Source organism: Microcebus murinus, chromosome 1 (genome assembly GCF_040939455.1).
Source record: "Microcebus murinus isolate Inina chromosome 1, M.murinus_Inina_mat1.0, whole genome shotgun sequence".
NCBI lineage: Eukaryota > Metazoa > Chordata > Mammalia > Primates > Cheirogaleidae > Microcebus > Microcebus murinus.
Genome location: NC_134104.1, coordinates 79075946 through 79094828, shown reverse-complemented (window position 1 = coordinate 79094828; position 18883 = coordinate 79075946). Strand labels below are relative to the sequence as shown.

Below are 18883 nucleotides of genomic sequence, written 5' to 3'. Positions count from 1 at the left end.
TGACCTCGAGCAATCCGCCCGCCTCGGCCTCCCAAGAGCTAGGATTACAGGCGTGAGCCACAGCGCCCGGCCTGGAGGATATTAACATTCTAAACTTGAATGCATCGCATAAAACAGCCTTGAAATACATAAAGCAAAAATTAAAAGAATTACAAAGAGTAAGTGACAGATCTACCATTATAATGGGAGATTTCAACATGTCTCAGTGAATGATAACACATTTGTAAAAATAAAATAGACTTTAGCCACAAAGTTACATTAGATTTAAGGAGACTATGTGGCACTCTATACAGAATATTGGAAGACACACATTTTTGCAAGTATACATGAGACATTTACAAACTACATATAGGTTATAAAACAAGTCTCAAGGCTTAGTAGCAATTAGACTGTGTAATCTGAATATTTTATTATTAACAAACACATGGCATTTTTATTATGTACCAGCACTGTTCAAAGCATTTTATTATTATTACCTTAATTAATCCTCATAACAACACTCTGGGATAGGAACTGTTATCATCCCACTTTAAAACTAAAGAAACTGAGGCAAAGAGCTTAAGTAACGTAAGCCCAAGACCATTCAACTTATAAATGGTGGACCTAGGGTTCAAACTGAGGGAATCTAGCTTTAAAGTTCATACTCTTTTGTACTAAAGTTTGAAAGGAAAGAAAAAAAAAAGTTCATACTCTCAACCATTTTGTTCTGCTGCCTCTCTAATTAATTACAATACAATTAAACTAGAAACCAATAACAAAAATATACCCCTTTTCTTCCACATCTGTAGATGACAAAGTATATTTCTACTCTTTGTTTTCATCCCCCATCTGAAAAAGTATATTTCTAAATAATTCATAGATCAAAGAAAAAACAAAAATTGAATTTAAAAAATTCCTACAACTGAACCTAATACATATGAAAACTTGTGGAAGATAAATATTTCAAAGGAAAGTATAGCTTTAAATAAATATACAAGGAAAGAAGAAAGGCTGAATGATATTCTAGGGAATTTGAAAGTGAGGTATAGGAACAGAAAATCAGTGGTGACCTGGTGGTGACAGTGGGGTAGGGACAAGCAGGAGGGAGGGATTACAGAGAGACACAGATCGTTTTGGAGGATGGTGAGTGTGTTCATTATTGCCTGTGCTGATGGTTTCACAGGCATCTACATATGTCAAAATTTATGAAATTATACTCTTTAAACAGATTATTTTATGTTAATTATATCTCAATAAAGTTGTTTTTAAATGTGCCCATGGTCTTTTGTAATGCTTTAAACAGTTTTTTAAACATTATGAGTGTAAAGATGAAACATAAAAGATGTGTGTATAAGATGAAATGTAAAATGCATTCCCCACCTGCAACTACCAAGATCTTTGAAGTCTCCTGGAAGGACCTCCCAAGCAGTTCCATGTTCCTTTCCTTGAAGAGGTAATAACTGTTCTGAATTTTGTATTTATCATTCCATTACTTTTTCTTTTAGTTTTACTGCATATGTGTACATTTTTAAACACTATATTGTTAAAATATATAAACTCTTAGAATATATACACACATGCATCACATAGTATCATACTATATATATTTTGCAATTTGTTTTTACAATCCAACATTAAGCTTTTGAGATTTAACCATGCTGATATGTAAAGTGAAGTCACCTGTTTTAAGAAATGGTAACATTATGATGTTAAGTTAATTTGCTTTACCATAATTATAAATGAGGTTTGGTATATTTTTATATGCATATTGGCTGTTTATATCTTCTCTTCTATAAAAGGCCAATTTGTGCCTTTTGTCCATTTTTCTAGTAGACTGTTTCTCTTTGTTATTCATTTCTAAGTTTGTTTTGTATATTTTCCATTCTTTGGTCAGTTATATATGTTGCAAAGATATTTTCCCAGCATTTGACTTGACTTTTCACATTTAGTGGCCTTTGAAGAATAAAGTTTTACTTTTTAAATCTTTTTCTTCTTAGTTATGATTTTTAGGGTCTTATTTTAAGAAATCCTTACTTACCCAAAGTTCAAAATTTCTAAAAATGCAGAGAAACTTAATCACTCATCCTTTGCTGGTAGGAATGTAAAGTGATACAACCACTCTAGAAAAGAGTGTTATAGTTTCTTTAAAAACTAAACATGCAATTACCATACAATCCAGCAGTTGCACTTCTAGGCATTTATTCCTGAAGGCTTGTGTCCACACAAAACCCTGTACACAAATGTCTATAGCAATTTTACACATAATAGCCAAAAACTACAAACAACCCAGTTGTCCTCCAACAGGTGAATGGTTAAACCATGGTACATCCATACCACGGAACATCAATAAAAAGGAATAGGCTATTGATACATGCAACAACCTGAACGGATCTCCAGAGAACTACACTGAGTGAAAAAGCCAGTCCCAAAAGGTTATATCCATATGGTTTGATTTATACAACATTTTTGAAATGGCAAATTTATAGAAATGGAGAACAGATTAATGGTTGTTGGAGTTTGGAGGGTGGGGAGAGAGGCGGTTGTGGTTATAAAAGTGTGACACAGGCCGGGTGCGGTGGCTCACACCTGTATTCCTAGCTCTCTGGGAGGCCGAGGCAGGAGGATGGCTCAAGGTCAGGAGTTCGAAACCAGCCTGAGCAAGGCTGCTTCAATGCAATGAGTGTGAATCAGACCATCTGGGCACTTTTATTTTATTTTATTTTATTTTCTGAGACAGAGTCTCACTTTGTTGCCCAGGCTAGAGTGAGTGCCGTGGCGTCAGCCTGGCTCACAGCAACCTCAATCTCCGGGGCTCAGCGATCCTCCTGCCTCAGCCTCCGGAGTAGCTGGGACTACAGGCATGCACCACCATGCCCGGCTAATTTTTTGTATATATATTTTTAGTTGGTCAATCAATTTCTTTCTATTTTTGGTAGAGACGGGGTCTCGCTCAGGCTGGTTTCAAACTCCTGACCTTGAGCAATCCGCCCGCCTCGGCCTCCCAAAGTGCTAGGATTACAGGCGTGAGCCACCGCGCCCAGCCTCCATCTGGGCACTTTTAAACACACACAGGCACCCACTCCTAAGTAGAGGTGGAAGTGTGTGTATGTGTGCAGGTATTTTCAAAAAGCTCATCAAATGATCTTTTGGTAACCTACCCTGCTTGATGGCCCCAGGGCTGTAGGCTTTCGGAGACGTTAGATAAGGAAGGCTAAGTAGGAGAGTTCTATTTTAGGAGGATGGCAAAATAAAGGATTCCACTGGGGAGAAACTGGATAAAGGACACCTTATCAAGAGGCTTTTGCAGTAGCACAAACAAGGAATGACGCATATCTGTGCTATGGTGCTAGCTGGGGGGATCTGTTAGATTTATGTATTAAAAATGGAGCTTAACTTCTCAATTGAGCTTCATAACTCAATATTGATGATAATTCCTAACATCCACAGTAAAGGATATGTTTCTAGGTCTGCAACAAAATTACTGCATGTTTTTGCCTTCCAAAATTAGTAGGAGTCCCCACCACCATTCCTTTCCCAGTGGTCCATGCACTTTCCCTGAGGCACACTTAGTTTCACAAGGATGTGATAAGGCTGTTATCAATGACTTCACCTGCCCCATCCCTCAGGTCCTCCATTTTCTCGGAAAGGTACTTGGAACACAGATGTAAAACCGCTCATCTATAGCCGGGCATGGTGGCGCATGCCTATAGTCCCAGCTACTCCGGAGGCCGAGGCAGAAGGATTGCTTGAGCCCAGGAGTTTGAGGTTGCTGTGAGCTAGGCTGAAGCCATGGCACTCACTCTAGCCTGGGCAATAAAGCGAAACTCTGTCTCAAAATAAATAAATAAATAAAAATAAATAAATAAAACCGCTCATCTAGACGGGCCTGCCAATAGGTACTTCTCCCTTGGTCTTGGCCCAACTTGCTGCCTACCTGGAGCCCAGAGGCATACCTGGGCAGGGACAGAGCAGGACACTCTGCTGTGACCTCCCTGGCCACAGCCTCACTAAGGAGTGGTCACCTGACACGAGCAGTATTCAAAACCAGGAACCAAGGTGTGGTCCGAGCTCCTTTAAGCTCAAGGGTTTGGGGGCTCCTGGTGAGTCCCCAGAGAAGAGTCCAGAAAGGAGAATGGAAGTGGGGTGGTCTGCAAGGCAGGGAGTCCTCCTCTGTCTCACTGTCAGCCTTCTGCTTCAAGGTAAGATGGGGCAAGAACAGGGGAAGATGGGAACACTGTTCTGGGCAACATCCAGAAAAACTTCTCATTCTCCAGAGCTGCAGAACAGCCAGAACCGAGGGGTTAAAATTCTCTGTAGTATCCATGTTTTGGCTTTCCTTTAGGGGCAGATGAAAAACCCTTTTGACTGGTCAGTACACACAGCCCCCCTCTCATATGCCTGCAAAGACATCTATCAAATTGTCTGTCCTTCCTTTTTGCCACCTGTCCAATTCCACCCTTATATATAATGTCCGACTTTTCCTTTTTTACCAAGATGCAGTAACTATGAACAGTGTAGCTTGGGGATTGTTGACAATAACCTAACTGCTCTCCCCTGTCACTTGGGAAGATCTTGTGCTGGAGGAAAAGAACAACATTTGCTTCCCATGGGGTATGTTTGTCTCTGGTTTGGGGGTGACCCCTGTGAGACAGTTGGCATGGAAATACAGTGGAGGAGGCCTGGGAGAGGACTTGCTGGGGGACAGTTACAGGGACAATCTTTATGTAGTCATCAGGGGTGAGGAAGACGGCAGGGATTTTACGTTTCAATGTATGGTTCCACCAACCCCATGGGGGTTGTTTTGGGGGATCTTCTTGATATGGTGATGATGAAAATGGCTCCCACAGACCTGAGAGGAAGTCACTGAATTCAAGAAGGGTACAGATTACAGCACATGGTAAGTCGTCAATAAATTCATATCAGATACAACATTCCTTAAGTCCTCACATATTTTATGTCACATTTATGTTTACTTCTCTCTAAATTTCCCTTTCAGGAAACAGAAAAACTTGCAAGTGAGAAGGAAAAATTAAGAACAAAAAAAACACTTTAGGGGAAATTTTGTTCAGCGACTATGAGGAAGAATCATGATACAGCTAGAGAGAAAAAAGTATGGTCAGACAAAGACCAAAACTTTAGGGTTGTATAAAATAAGACTCCCTGGAGGGGCTGTTTGCATACGAATTTGGATAAGTTTATACGGGAGCAAAAACACAGGAAGGAAGATCTGAGATCTGACCCAGCTCACCACATCAGCTTCCGCCATTTGCCTACCTGCCCAGCCATTCTCCCTGCCCTGGCAGGAAGGAAATCTTGGCCCAGGGAAGAGGGGTTCACATGCCTCTCTCTCCCAGTGTCCACATTTTCCTTCTCTGCAGAGAGGTTCTCAGGCCCCAGCCCTGGTACCTCTCTCCCGTGGGAAACACAGAAGCCCTGTTCCCGTCTCACAAGGCATCTGCTCTCTCCAGGAAGGGCAAACACCACTTTCACCATCAATTGCTCAGGCTTCCACCAGGATGGGGTAGACCCCGCTGCCTTCCAGGCCATATTTAACCAGAAGGCCTTTCGTCCGGTCACCAACTATAGCATCCCCACTCACGTCAACATCTCCTTCACCCTGTCTGCCATCCTGGAAGTAGTAAGTTCTCACTCCTACATCCTTTCCATTGATTTCTAATAAGGAACAAGGACTCTTTACATTGTCAGTTCAACATTGTCCTGGTCCCATGATGAGCAATGAGTCCCCTGAATGGATTTTGTATGAGTCATATGTCCATCCTGTGGAGTGGGGAAGCATGCATGAAAATGCTGCAGTAACATTCTCCAGGGAACATGAGTCCTGCCCTTGTGGAAATATTCTACAAAAAATGCATTCCCAGGGGATCCCCATACCATTTCTGCACCTACATTTTCCATGCAACCTGCATTTTCCTGACCTATCTTTCTTTTGTGACTTGTGATTGAAAAGGTAAACTGTCACTTGGGATGACTTAGAAAACAATGGCAGGAGGTAGACTAGGTCCTGATTTCATGCCACTAATGATCCTGCATAGGATTTTTTTTTTTTTTTTTACAGGATGCACAACTTCAGCTGCTGACATCGTTTCTATGGTTCAATATGGTATGTGAGATTCAGCTTCTTCCTTCTCTCTTTCTCCTTCCCTTTTTTCTGGTTTTGCTTGCAAAAATTACATTTATTGAAATTAACAGTGCCCGAGGGAATAGATAAATCCAACCAGAATGGGGCCAGTGCTGGTGACAAATAACTTCCGAGGCTGCCAATCAACTTTGAAAGGCACAGATGGAAAACACCGGGAGAAAGAGGGGCGTCCAGGCGGAAGCCCCTAAGTGAGCTTCAGGGCTCAAATATATCCAGCATCCAGCTGAAGGTTTCCCTTGAGTGGGAAATAAAGGCCAATAAGACGTTGCTAGCTAGAGAAAGGGAGAAGAGAAATCAGAATTTAAAAGGAAATGAGATCAAAAAAGCAACATGCATAACAATGTACTTAGTCTCATTCTGTGTAAATAAAAATGAATGCTGGAATGTGCATTAATTTCTTTTTCCAGAATGATACACAAGAAACTGTTAATAATGAGACTGAGGTAGGATAGGGACTGAATTGAGGTGAATCAAGCATGGAAAACATTGCTTTTTATATCATACCTTTCTGGAATGGCTGGTGTTTTATCATATGCTCATAGTACACATATTTAGAAAAAAATACATACATTTACCTACTTATTTATTTATGAGGGAATGAAAGGGCAGGAGATGCTGACTAAACTAGCTCCAGGCTTCAGCCATAACTCGTCCCTCTGTGTTCCATGCTCTAGATCTGGGCTAACCCTTTCATCAGCTGGGACCCGGAAGAATGTGATAATGTCAATAAACTCACTGTGACAACGGAGAACCTGTGGCTGCCAGACATCTTCATCGTGGAATCGTGGGTATCAGGGCTGGGGAAGCTGGAGGGAAGCCCTGTCTGCAAGGGACAGGCCAGGGCAGTGCAGGGAAATCCATTTGGTGGGGCCACTAAACACTTATTTCAGAGAGAAGCAAGATCACGGCTGACCAACTTCTTCCCTAGAAATGGGAAAATAGTCAGCAGAAAAGATGGCATAGTGACCTTAATGAGACCTGTCTTACAAAAGAAAACTAACCTGTTGTAAAACCCAGGGCACATGCCTCTCTCCCCTTTTGCCACTTAGCATGAATGTGGATCAGACCCCAGAAGGCCTCTCTGCATATGTGACTAGTGACGGTCGCATTGCATATAGCAAGCCAATGCGGGTGACCAGCATCTGTAATCTGGACATCTTCTACTTCCCCTTTGACCAGCAGAACTGCACACTCACCTTTAGCTCTTTCCTCTACACAGGTAAGTTGTAGTAGAGGTTCTGGGATGAAGTAAATGAGATCAACTGGTGGGGCAGCAAAGAAGCACACGTAGGCAAACTCATTTTTTTAAATACATAAACAGGGACAGGGGATATTTGCTGACTGGGGACATGTGGATGGTTGGGTGGGGGAGTTGAACTTGGGAGGGTGTGAGACTTCCTCAGAAAACCCAGCATAGAAAGGGGGCAATTGAGCAGGCCAGGCACGGTGGCTCAGGCCTGTAATCCTAGCACTCTGGGAGGCTGAGGAGAAGATAATTGAGGTCAGGAGTTCAAGACCAATGTGAGCAAGAGCAAGACCCCATCTCTACTAAATATAGAAAAACTAGTTGGGCATTTGTGGCATACACCTGTAGTCTCAGCTACTCAGGAGGCTGAGGCAAGAGGATCTCTTGAGCCCAGGAGTGTGAGGTTGCTGTGAGCTATGATGATGCCACGGCACTCTAGCCCGGGCAACAGTGTGAGACTCTGTCTCACAAAAAAGAAAGGAAGGAAGGAAGGAAGAGGAAAGGAGGCAATTGAGAGCAAGGAAGTCACTTTATTGGGCAATTTGGAGAAGGTAGCTAAGGTGGTTTGTTAAGTCATCACTCTAAGCCCCGCACAGAGTAGGTGCTGGGCAGATTTGTGTTGACTACGTGTTTGTCTCCCCTGCAGTGGACAGCATGTTGCTGGGCATGGAAAAGGAAGTGTGGGAGATAAAAGATACTTCACAGGACGTCGTCCGCACACAAGGGGAGTGGGAGTTCCTGGGCATCAGCAAGGCCACTCCAAGGATGGTCGTGGGCTCCAGTCTTTTTGACCAGATCATGTTCTATGTGAGCCCAGGATCCTCGCATAGATGTCCTCTGCATGCTCCCACCACCACCTCCCTCACCAGACCTGTCTGAGTCCCAGAGCCAGAGCCTCTTACTTCTTGCCCCAGACCAGAAAGCCCCTGGGCACCATAACCCTCACAGCCTTCCTCTCTCCAAGTCTCCAAAAGCATCTGCCCTTTCTGATCCTGCCAGCTCTGGCCTAGGGTTTCTTTTATTAGCATTGGGGAGTCTTGTCGGTTACATGAAAGCTATTCCTCCAGCCCTGGAAAGAGCCCTTGCTGGGGTGAGGACACCAAGGAAGGAAGAGGCTAGAACCATCCCTCTGACTCTCTTCAGTCCTAGCTTCACCCAGTTCTCTGCTCTCTCCCCACCAGGTGGCCATCAGGCGCAAGCCCAACCTCTATGTGATAAACCTCCTGGTGCCCAGTGGCTTTCTCATGGCCATCGACGCCCTCAGCTTCTACCTGCCTGCAGAGAGTGGGAATCGCGCCCCATTCAAGATAACCCTGCTGCTGGGCTACAACGTCTTCCTGCTCATGATGAATAAACTACTCCCTTCTAGTGGCACCCCACTCATCAGTATGCCCCCTCCCACAGTGGGAAAATGAAACAAGAAAAAAATATGCAGGAGAGGCGGGGCACACAGGTGCCCCGGCTAGACCTGCTGAGGCTGCTGAGGCAGAAGGGAGAACCAAGGCACCTAGAAAGGGCTGTCTGTGTGAGACACAGAAAAGGGGGGCTCGCTGGTAACTGCGGACCTGCTTCAGACCTGCTCCTTACTGCCACCCCAGGTGTCTACTTTGCCCTGTGCCTGTCACTGATGGTGCTCAGCCTGCTGGAGACCGTCTTCATCACCTACCTGCTGCACCTGGCCACCACCCAGCCCCCACCCATGCCGGGGTGGCTCCACTCCCTGCTGCTGCACTGCACCTGCCCAAGGAAATGCTGCCCCACTGCGTCCCACAAGGGGAACAAGGGCCTGGGTCTGCCCCCCGCCCAGCTGCCTGGTGAGGGAAGTCGGCCCCCTACACTTGCTCTTCCCACACCCCCACTTCTCTGCCCCTCCCTCCCTGGGCAGGTGACCTTCACAGCCCAGAGCTGAGTCTCTGTCCTTTCCACAGGCCTGAAGGAGCCAGTAGAGTTGGTGGAGAAGTCGCCAGGCCCCGGAGAGGCAGAGGTGGCTGGGGGCTTAGGATGGACAAGGGCCCAGCGGGAGCAGGAGGCCCAGAGGCAGCACAGGGTGGAGCTGTGGGTGCAGTTCAGCCACATGATGGACACCTTGCTCTTCCGCCTCTACCTGCTCTTCTTGGCCTCCTCCATCCTCACCGTCATCGGCCTCTGGAGCACCTAGGCACTGAGTTCTGATGGTGCAAGAGCACCAGTGTTCAGTTTCCCTCAGCCTCAACTGGCATTGCCAGACACTGCTCCTCTGCTGCAATCTGGGAGCGCAGTCCCAGATATGCCATGATCCCCGCTCCAGCCCTGCCTGCACTTAAATAGAAGCACTGCCAGCACTCCCAGAAATGAGACTCTATTTCCAGAATAGAATGAGTTCAGAATATACAGGTTCATGTTGGAAATGCAATCTTTACTGGAAAAGGAAGGATTTATAATAAATGACTACAGATATTTATCAGAAAAGCAACTCATGTTACTGGTGTAGAGAAAAGGGATTAAACCTCTTTTTTTGGAAACGGGCTAACATATGTTATTTCCTTTTAACAAATGTTTATTGAGCACCTACTATGTGTGAGGCACTGTTCTGGATGCTGAAGATACAGCAATGAACTAAACTGACAAAAACTTTCATCCTCATGGAGCTCACTTGGAGAGGAGGGAGAAGAGACCGACAATAAAGAAGATAAATAAGTGAAACATAATGTGTGTGCTCAGAGGGAAAGGAGAAGGGAGAATACGAAACAGGGGAGGGGCTGGCAGTTTAGGTTGTGTGGCAGGACAAGGGTCAGATGCATTATTTCACAACACCCCAGGAGAGGGTACGTAACTTGCTTGAGGTCATTGAGCTCTTTTTTAAGGACTTATTGTTATTTTTTTGTAGTTTTTTTCTTAGAGCTAGGCTTCAGACATGCATTTAATAAATGTTTATTGGGAGGAAGGAGACAGACACAGGATGGAAGGAAGTGAGAGGGAGGTGGGGCTCCCAGGTCTTCCCAGTGTTGGGGGAGGGGGATAAGGGCCAGGAGAGCCCTGGGTGCCTCACCCTGGGCAGGGCAGGGCAGGATACAGCCAGCCCCAGGGCCAGAGGCGGGAGGACCATCTGTCCCCTTGCTGCCCTCTGCCCATAGCACAGCCTTCTGTCTCTCCAGGGCTCTTGTTGGGTATGTCTCCTGATGCCCGTAGTTTTGCTCATGGCACTTTATAGGTTCCATGGAGAAGTCAGGTGGACTATCTCCTAGGGCCTCTCCAACAGCCTCTCCCGGGTTGTCACTGGCCTTCCCCACTCCCAACTCTCCTGAGTCATATGCTGAGCTATCTAAAGGGATAATGGCTTCCCCAGGAGTGGTGGGTGAGGGTGTCAATATCCTAGAACTCCCTTATCTCAACTCAGTGACTTGGGATAAAGTTCTGTTCATATTATTTCCACCTACTTCTTTCTTCAGAGTCACTTTCAAGTTCAGAATAAATAAGCCTTGAAGTTAAAAAAAAAACAAAAACAAATGTTTATCAAGATCAGAGGGTATGTTACTTGCCTAAGGTTATACAGCTCTCTTTAGGACTTTTTTTCTTTTGTAGTTCTCTTTTATGGCTAAGCTTCAGATATACAGTTAACAAATGTTTATTGGGCACAGGGGATAGATAGATAGATAGATAGTAAGAACAAATGCCCTTGGCTAAGGGCATTTGGAGATTTGAGGATGAATCAAACATAAGCTTTGTCCTCAAAGAGCTTGTAGCCTAGCAGGAGAAATAAAACATATTACTATATGTTAAATAACTTCAATTAAATGTAGAACATGTTTTTAAAGTTCTGTTGAGTGACACTGAAGGGAAAATGCTATAATGCTGGTGGGGGGCGGCACACAGGGGGAGGATGCTTAAGAACCCTGGAACAAGGGTTCTTAATCCTGGCAGCACATTAGAATCATATGAGGAGCTTTTTAAATAATCCTACTGCCTAGGTCTCACCCCAAACCAATTAAAGCAGAACCTTTAGCATGGGCCCAGGCTTTGGTATATTTGAAAACTCCCTAGAAATCCTCATGTCTGCTTGAAGGCAAGAGTGTTGTGATTTTCACAGAGATTACAGGATTTTAGTAGAATGCCAAATTTGAATCCTGAGGATTTTAGCAGGTTGTCAGAAGTGGTCCTTAGTGATTTATAAAATTGAAAGAAAAACCTGAAGAAAAGGACTTGGATTTGTCAGTCCTTTGGGAGGTCCTCACCACCCCTAGTGGGGCCTCCACTGAAACCCTGCTGAGGTCATTAGTAACCTTATGGTATATGCAAAAGAGCACCCTGTGTATATTAATAGTATACCTACACTACCCACACTTCCCCAACTAAAATTTGGACATGTTGTCAGATTCCTTTTCTGATTTATAAAATAATTTATATAAACAGACTTATAAAAATCTATAAATAAAACCACATTCGTAGACTTACCGAATTGTCTTTATTATAAAAACAAAGTTACAGGAAAAGAAACATAAAAGTCTCAAAGAAATCAAGGACTACATAGCAATAGTATGCACCTGAGATTTTCATCATTGATCTACTGTTGAAGTTGATGAGTTGATGAAATGTAATTTCACTTGTCCTTACTGAGCAAGTATTCTGTTTGTTCAAATATTAAGAGGCCTGGAGTGAAGCAGAGGTGTGATGGCTTCTGCAGGTTTTCATGAAAGGTTAATTTAGGCCTCTTCCTACTGGTTTGGACTACAAAGGTTATTTATTTTTTATTTTTTGAGACAGAGTCCCACTCTGTTGCCTGGGCTAGAGTGCCGTGGCATCAGCTTACCTCACAGCAAACTCAAATTCTTGGACTCAAGTGATTCTCCTGCCTCAGCCTCCCGAGTAGCTGGGACTACAGGCATGCACTACCATGCCTGGCTACATTTTTCTATATATTTTTAGTTGTCCAATTAATTTCTTTCTATTTTTAGTAGAGACGGAGTCTTGCTCTTGCTCAGGCTGGTCTCGAACTCCTGACCTTGAGCGATCCACCCGCCTGGGCCTCCCAGAGTGCTAGGATTACAGGCGTGAGCCACTGCGCCCGGCCAGAAAAGTTATTTTGATAATAATAATAATAGACAAATTTACTGAGTACTTTCTATATGGCAAGCCCATTACATTCATTATCTTCTTTGATTCTTTTTTTTTTTTTTTTTTTTTTGAGACAGAGTCTCACTTTGTTACCCAGGCTACAGTGAGTGCCATGGCGTCAGCCTAGCTCACAGCAACCTCAAACTCCTGGGCTCAAGCAATCCTGCTGCCTCAGCCTCCGGAGTAGCTGGGACTACAGGGATGTGCCACCACGCCCGGCTAATTTTTTTCTATATATATTAGTTGGCCAATTAATTTCTTTCTATTTATAGTAGAGACGGGGTCTTGCTCTTGCTCAGGCTGGTTTCAAACTCCTGACCTCGAGCAATACGCCCGCCTTGGCCTCCCAGATCTCATTTGATTCTGACAGCAATTCTATGAGGTAGATACCAATATTATTCCCACTTTACAGATGAGAACACCAAAGTAGAAACAGGTCAACATCCTTCCCAGGATCACATAGTAAGTGGTAGAAGCAGAATTTGAACTCAAATTTGTCAAACTCTTAATCCCATGTTTTAACATATCCAGGCTATTGCCAAGGAGTGCAGAAATAATAATTCCTAAATATGAAAAATTAAATGTAATACTCTAAATTTAGAATGATCCCCACCAAAGAAATCCCACCTCATTCAACTTGATAATTCTTTTTTTTTTTTTTTTTTGAGACAGAGTTTTGCTTTGTTGTCCAGGCTAGAGTGAGTGCCGTGGCGTCAGCCTAGCTCACAGCAACCTCAAACTCCTGGGCTCAAGCGATCCTCCTGCCTCAGCCTCCCGAGTAGCTGGGACTACAGGCATGTGCCACCATGCCCGGCTAATTTTTTATATATATATCAGTTGGCCAATTAATTTCTTTCTATTTATAGTAGAGACGGGGTCTCACTCTTGCTCAGGCTGGTTTTGAACTCCTGACCTTGAGCAATCCGCCCGCCTCGGCCTCCCAAGAGCTAGGATTACAGGCGTGAGCCACAGCGCCCGGCCTCAACTTGATAATTCTTAACCTCAGAGTGTCAGTCTTCACTGTGGCTACCAGGAGCCTTTGGACTAACCTGTCTTCCCCAACTCTCACAATTTCCTGGCCTATCACAAGAACCCTGGGAAACTGGCTTGTTTGCACACACAAATAAATGCATGTATAACTGGTAAGATCTGAATAGACTCTATGGAATGTACTGCTGAAAAAACAATTTTCAGAAAAAGAGAAGATCACTATTTTCATTCAAATAAAAAAAAAAAAAAGCGAGGCCAGGCATGGTGGCTCACATCTGTAATCCTAGCATTTTGAGAGGCCAAGGTGGGAGGATCGCTTGAGCCCAAGAGTTTGAGACCTGTCTGAGCAACATAGCGAGACCCTGTCTTTACAGAAATAAGAAAATTAGCCAGGCATGGAGGCACACACCAGTAGTCTCAATTACTCAGGAAGCTGAGGCAGGAGGATTGCTTGAGCCCAGGAGTTGGAGATTGCCATGAGTTATGATGATGCCACTGCACTCTAGGCAACAAAGTGAGACCTTGTCTCAAAAAAATGTATATATATAAAAAAGGAACATGTTAAAGTATTGGGTCATAGAATATGGGAGAACCAGGCAGGTGTTATAAAATGTTCAAAGGAAAAGTCAAGAAGCACGAATTCACAAAGATATCAAATTGCAAATGGAAGAAAAAGTGCTTTTTCCACAGGCGGGAAGGAACTCTACAAGATGAGATAGAGTTTGCATATTGACAATGTTGAACTTTGCTTGAGTTCTGTGTTCCCAGAAAACACCAATGTTTAAGAAATCCTCCCAACCTTTCGTGCTCTGGGAAATGGATTACTGAAAAGAACCAGCCTCCCCATATAAATAGACAAGACTCACTGTCTATTCTTCTTCATGGTTCCTGTTGGACTCATACATAGGTGACACTGTTGACCTTTACCAAACCAAACACGGACTTTTCCCCTGTTGCCTGAATTTGCCAACAAGGCCAGACATAGACCTTCTATCTCTATTCTTTGTCACATGCATAATTAGCTGAGATTAGAACTGTTTTTCCTCTGAAACTACCTAGACACAGAGGTCAACATTTCCTGTTGAGGTAACTGACTGAGACTTCCCCTGATTGCAAAACAATCCCAACTATAAATCACCCCACCTATAACTTGCCTCCTCCTCCCTATAAAATTCTAAGACAAAGCCCTGCCAAGATACTCTGATGGTCGGATCTGGGTGATCTCCTTATTCCTTAAATAGCCAGAAAATAGAACATTACAATAATATCAACAATATTTCCAACAAAAACTACAATCATACTTCCCTAGTTCATTCAGTCCTATGTAATCGATTCTTGTTCCACTGGATCTTGGGTTAACGGTGTCATGAACTCATTGGCTTCTCAACTGTTGTTCTAGAAATCCTCAGTTCACTCGGATGGTTTCAAAGTTGTTTAAGCAGTGCAGTCAGATACTATGGCCAAAGCATCTGGCATAGTCCTTTCCCACAGGATTCTGAGACACTCTTTTGTTGAAGACAAAGCAATCTGGCCTGTAGTTAAACCATTAAACTTTCAGGGAAGCATCAGAGTAAAACTAAAAACTGTAGTTGACAAAAGACTTAAAATTGTTATGTTAGCTTACTCACTTATAACTTATAATTTTCAAAAGTGAAAGATCTGATGAGAACTCATTACAAGAATTATGGAACTGACATGGGAATTTGGTTGTTTCTGTGGAAAGGAAAACAAGGTAACAAAGTCAATCCAAAGAAAGCTTTAGAAAAAATAATTGTAAGTATGATAACTATATTTTCAGAGAAGACAATGAACACTACATCCAATTCATAAAAAGGGATGAACATAATCTTTAGAAAAATATTAAGAAATAACATACAATAATCCTGACTTAATATATCATATATCATGAATATACCAAGCTTATAGTAAGAATACACCAAGAACATATCAAGAATATCAAGTAAAGAAATTCAATTAGTCCTGAGTAATTGTGTATTAATAAAACTACATAGGTAAGTGATTTGAATTCTTAGAAGACTCTAGATTCAAATTGAAAAACAAAAAATGTGACCATGTTAACATTAAAAAATCACTAAAATTATAACCAAAGGCTCCAACCACACATCCAGAGATCTGCTGCCCTCTCCTGGAGGCCGATACCCCAATTCAGTTCTGGCTCAAAGTAAAGGGATACACGCAGAATGACTAGACTCACTTTTTCTTTTGCTTCCTTCTTTGTTTCTTTTCTTCCTTTCTTTTAACTTTTTTTATTTTAAAATGATTTAAAATTTACATAAAATTTGTAAAAATTGCACAAAGATCCCCTGTGTACTCTTTTTTTTTTTTTTGAGACAGAGTCTCACTTTGTTGTCCAGGCTAGAGTGAGTGCCATGGCGTCAGCCTAGCTCACAGCAACCTCAAACTCCTGGGCTCAAGCAATCCTCCTGCCTCAGCCTCCCGAGTAGCTGGGACTACAGGCATGCGCCACCATGCCCGGCTAATTTTTTCTATATATATTAGTTGGCCAATTAATTTCTTTCTATTTATAGTAGAGACGGGGGTGGGGGGGTGTCTCATTCTTGCTCAGGCTGGTTTCGAACTCCTGACCTAGAGCAATCCGCCCGCCTCGGCCTCCCAGAGTGCTGGGATTACAGGCGTGAGCCACCGCGCCCAGCCACCCCTGTGTACTCTTCACTCCAATTTCCCAATTGTGGATATTTCTAAATCATTGAAAATAAGTTGCAGAGTTGATGATCTATTAACCCTGAATAATTCAGTGCATATAAGACACTATCCTATTAATGTATAAGCACAGTGCAACCGTCAAAATCAGAGAATTAATATCAATCCAATGTACTGTCAAATCTATAAGCCCTATTCAAATGTTGACAATTGTCCCAATAATGTTTTTTATAGGTTCAAGATCCAATCGAGGATCAAATCCAGGCATTTAGCTGTTTTATCTCTTTAGTCTCTTTCAATGTGGAACAGTTCCTTGGTCTTTCCTTATCTTTCATTACCTGGGTATTTTGAAGGGTATAAGCCAGTTATTTTGTAGTTATTTTATCCCTCAGTTTGGGCTTGTCTATAACTTTCTCATGATTTGTGTATTTTTGGTAGGAATACCCTAGAAGTGGAGCTGGATTCTTCTCAGTGCATCAGCAGTAAATTTTGGATTTTTTAGAATACTGACACTAATTTCTACAAGTTTGCTGTGCTGCCATACACAAGTCAAGAAATTAAAAGACACCATTAAATATTTAGGAACATTCAATATCAAAAGTTAACTGTAGGTAGTAGCCCCTCAAAAAACTACAATCTGTATTTTTTTTTTTTTTTCTGATCCATGAGCTCTGGGACAATCTGTATTTTTTAAAAAGTATTTTCTCTACAAAGAATCTTATCAGCTATACAAAAATCAGTACAGTTTTTATACTGAAGCTAATATTGAGCTGCACTTCAATTTATATTCCTTGCTTTGCTCAGCAAAACAACCACCTGAGCACACACAGACACTCCACACACATCATTACAGTGTAGCCATTTATTCTTCATCTTCTCCTGTTCCTCGTCATCTTCATCATCTTCCTCCTCCCGCTCCTCATCTTCTGATTCATGCTTCTTCTCTGAGCCTATTGGCCTGCCGGGGCCTTTCTTTCCTGCTTCCCTTTTGCCCTTGGCACGGAATGCAACAATATCCTTTTCAGATTTCTCCTTTGGCTTAGCTACTTTCTGTTCATAGGGTTGTTTATCTTTGGCTGACTGTTCAGGGCACATCTCGCCCAGTTTTTTTTTTGCAGTATCCCCAATAGGTAGGTCCGGGGGTTCACTTTTGATCTTTGGACAATGTATAGAACAAAACAGAAAGAAGGCAGATGGGGCCCTTCTGGGAGCATGGGGATCTTTTTTCTTTCCTTTCTTATCACCTTTGGGAGGAACATAATTTTCATCTCCCTGTAAGTTTTCTCACTTTTTTCCTTATCTTCAAACTTCAGCCTTTTATTTGCAGACATGGTCTTCCATCTCTCCAAACATTTCTTAGAGAATTTGGCAAAACCGATAGAAGGGTGTGGGCATTTCTTCTTGTGCTCTTGCTGGCAAGTCTGCACAAAGCAGGCATATGAGGAAATTTTGCCCCTCAGTTTGTTGGAGTGTCCTTGACCCATGATGACAGAATGGCATCTACCTGGTATGAGCTTTTCCTCGGAGTCCTGCAGAGTGGCCGGGTCCAACAGAGAGGCTTCCTTCCCAGGGCTCTGGTGTGAACTGGTTTGACAGGTGGATGTTTGAAAGAACCAAATAAAACTTCTAGAAATGGAAAATATAATCACTGAAACTAAAAACTCAATGGACAGATTATATTTGTGGGTTTTTTGTTTGTTTGTTTTAATTCTACATTCCAGCCCATCAAGAATCAGTGGACAGATTAGATGGTAGTTTAAGCACAGCTGAGGACAGAATTTGTTTCCTGGCAGCTAGATCCAAGAAAATCACTAGGCACACAGATAAAGAGATAGAAAATAGGAAAGAGAAGTTAGCAGGCAAAATAATGATCTCCCCCAAAAATGTCTGTGTTCTAATCTCTAGAATCTGCAACTAATGTTAGGTTGTTTGGAAAAGGGGGAATTAAGGCTGCAGATGGAATTAAGGTTGCTAATTAGGTAACCTTCAGTTGGGGAGATTAGCCTGTACTATCCAGGTGGAAAATGGACCCAATGTATAACAAGGGTCCTTATAAGTGAAAGAGAGAGAGAGAACAGAATAAGAACCAGAAAGATGAGGTAGCTGTGTAAGAAAGACTTGGCCCAATGTTTCTGGGGTTTTGGCAGGGCGAGGGGGCGTTGAGACAGGGTCTCACTCTATTGCCTGGGCTAGAATGCGGAGGCATCATCATAGTTCTTTGCAACCTCAAACTTCTGGGCTTAAGTGATCCTCCTGCCTCAGCCTCTCAAAGTGATAGGATTACATGCATAAGCCACCAAGCCTGGCTAAGCTGCTGATTTTTAAGATGGAGGAAAGGGACAATGAACCAAGAAATGCAGGCAGTTTAAAAGCTAGAAAAGGTAAGGGAATGGATTCTCCCTTAGAGCCTCCAGAAGGAATTCAGCCCTGCTGACACATTGATTTTAGCCCAGTGAGACCCGACTCAGACTTCTAGTCTACAGAACCATAAAATACTGGTAATAAAGTGTACTTCCTTAAGCCACTAGGTTTGTGACTTGTTATAATGTCAAAAAAGGCATGTAAGATAGAAGGAAACCATCTGCCATACGTCTAATAGAGAAAGAATAGAAGAAACACAATATTTTTTAAGTGGCTGAGAATTTTCCAGAATTGAAGAAATGAATCTTCAGATTGAGGGATCATTCAAAGATCTGAACATGATCAATATAAACTATCTATAACCATAAACATTG

General features: G+C 42.8%; 1 protein-coding gene and 1 pseudogene across 1 annotated transcript; one reads left to right on the top strand and one right to left on the bottom strand.

Moving 5' to 3' along the window:
- The first annotated feature begins 4111 nt into the window (after positions 1 to 4111).
- On the top strand, positions 4112 to 9543 carry LOC105855830 (5-hydroxytryptamine receptor 3C-like). The gene is made up of 9 exons (XM_012737038.2): positions 4112 to 4178; positions 5448 to 5617; positions 6056 to 6100; positions 6814 to 6923; positions 7189 to 7358; positions 8032 to 8192; positions 8567 to 8771; positions 8984 to 9199; positions 9314 to 9543. The coding sequence occupies exons 1-9, from the start codon at positions 4112 to 4114 to the stop codon at positions 9541 to 9543; spliced, it is 1374 nt and encodes a 457-aa protein (XP_012592492.2).
- Positions 9544 to 15490: 5947 nt separating this feature from the next.
- On the bottom strand, positions 15491 to 18670 carry LOC142871007 (high mobility group protein B2 pseudogene; annotated as a pseudogene).
- Positions 18671 to 18883: the final 213 nt, after the last annotated feature.

Coding starts and splice junctions, on each gene's coding strand:
- LOC105855830 (XM_012737038.2), top strand. CDS start 4,112: ATGGAAGTGGGGTGGTCTGCAAGGCAGGGAGTCCTCCTCTGTCTCACT. Junction 5,618..6,055: donor TGTCTGCCATCCTGGAAGTA/GTAAGTTCTCAC, acceptor TTTTTTTTACAG/GATGCACAACTTCAGCTGCT. Junction 8,772..8,983: donor TAGTGGCACCCCACTCATCA/GTATGCCCCCTC, acceptor CTGCCACCCCAG/GTGTCTACTTTGCCCTGTGC.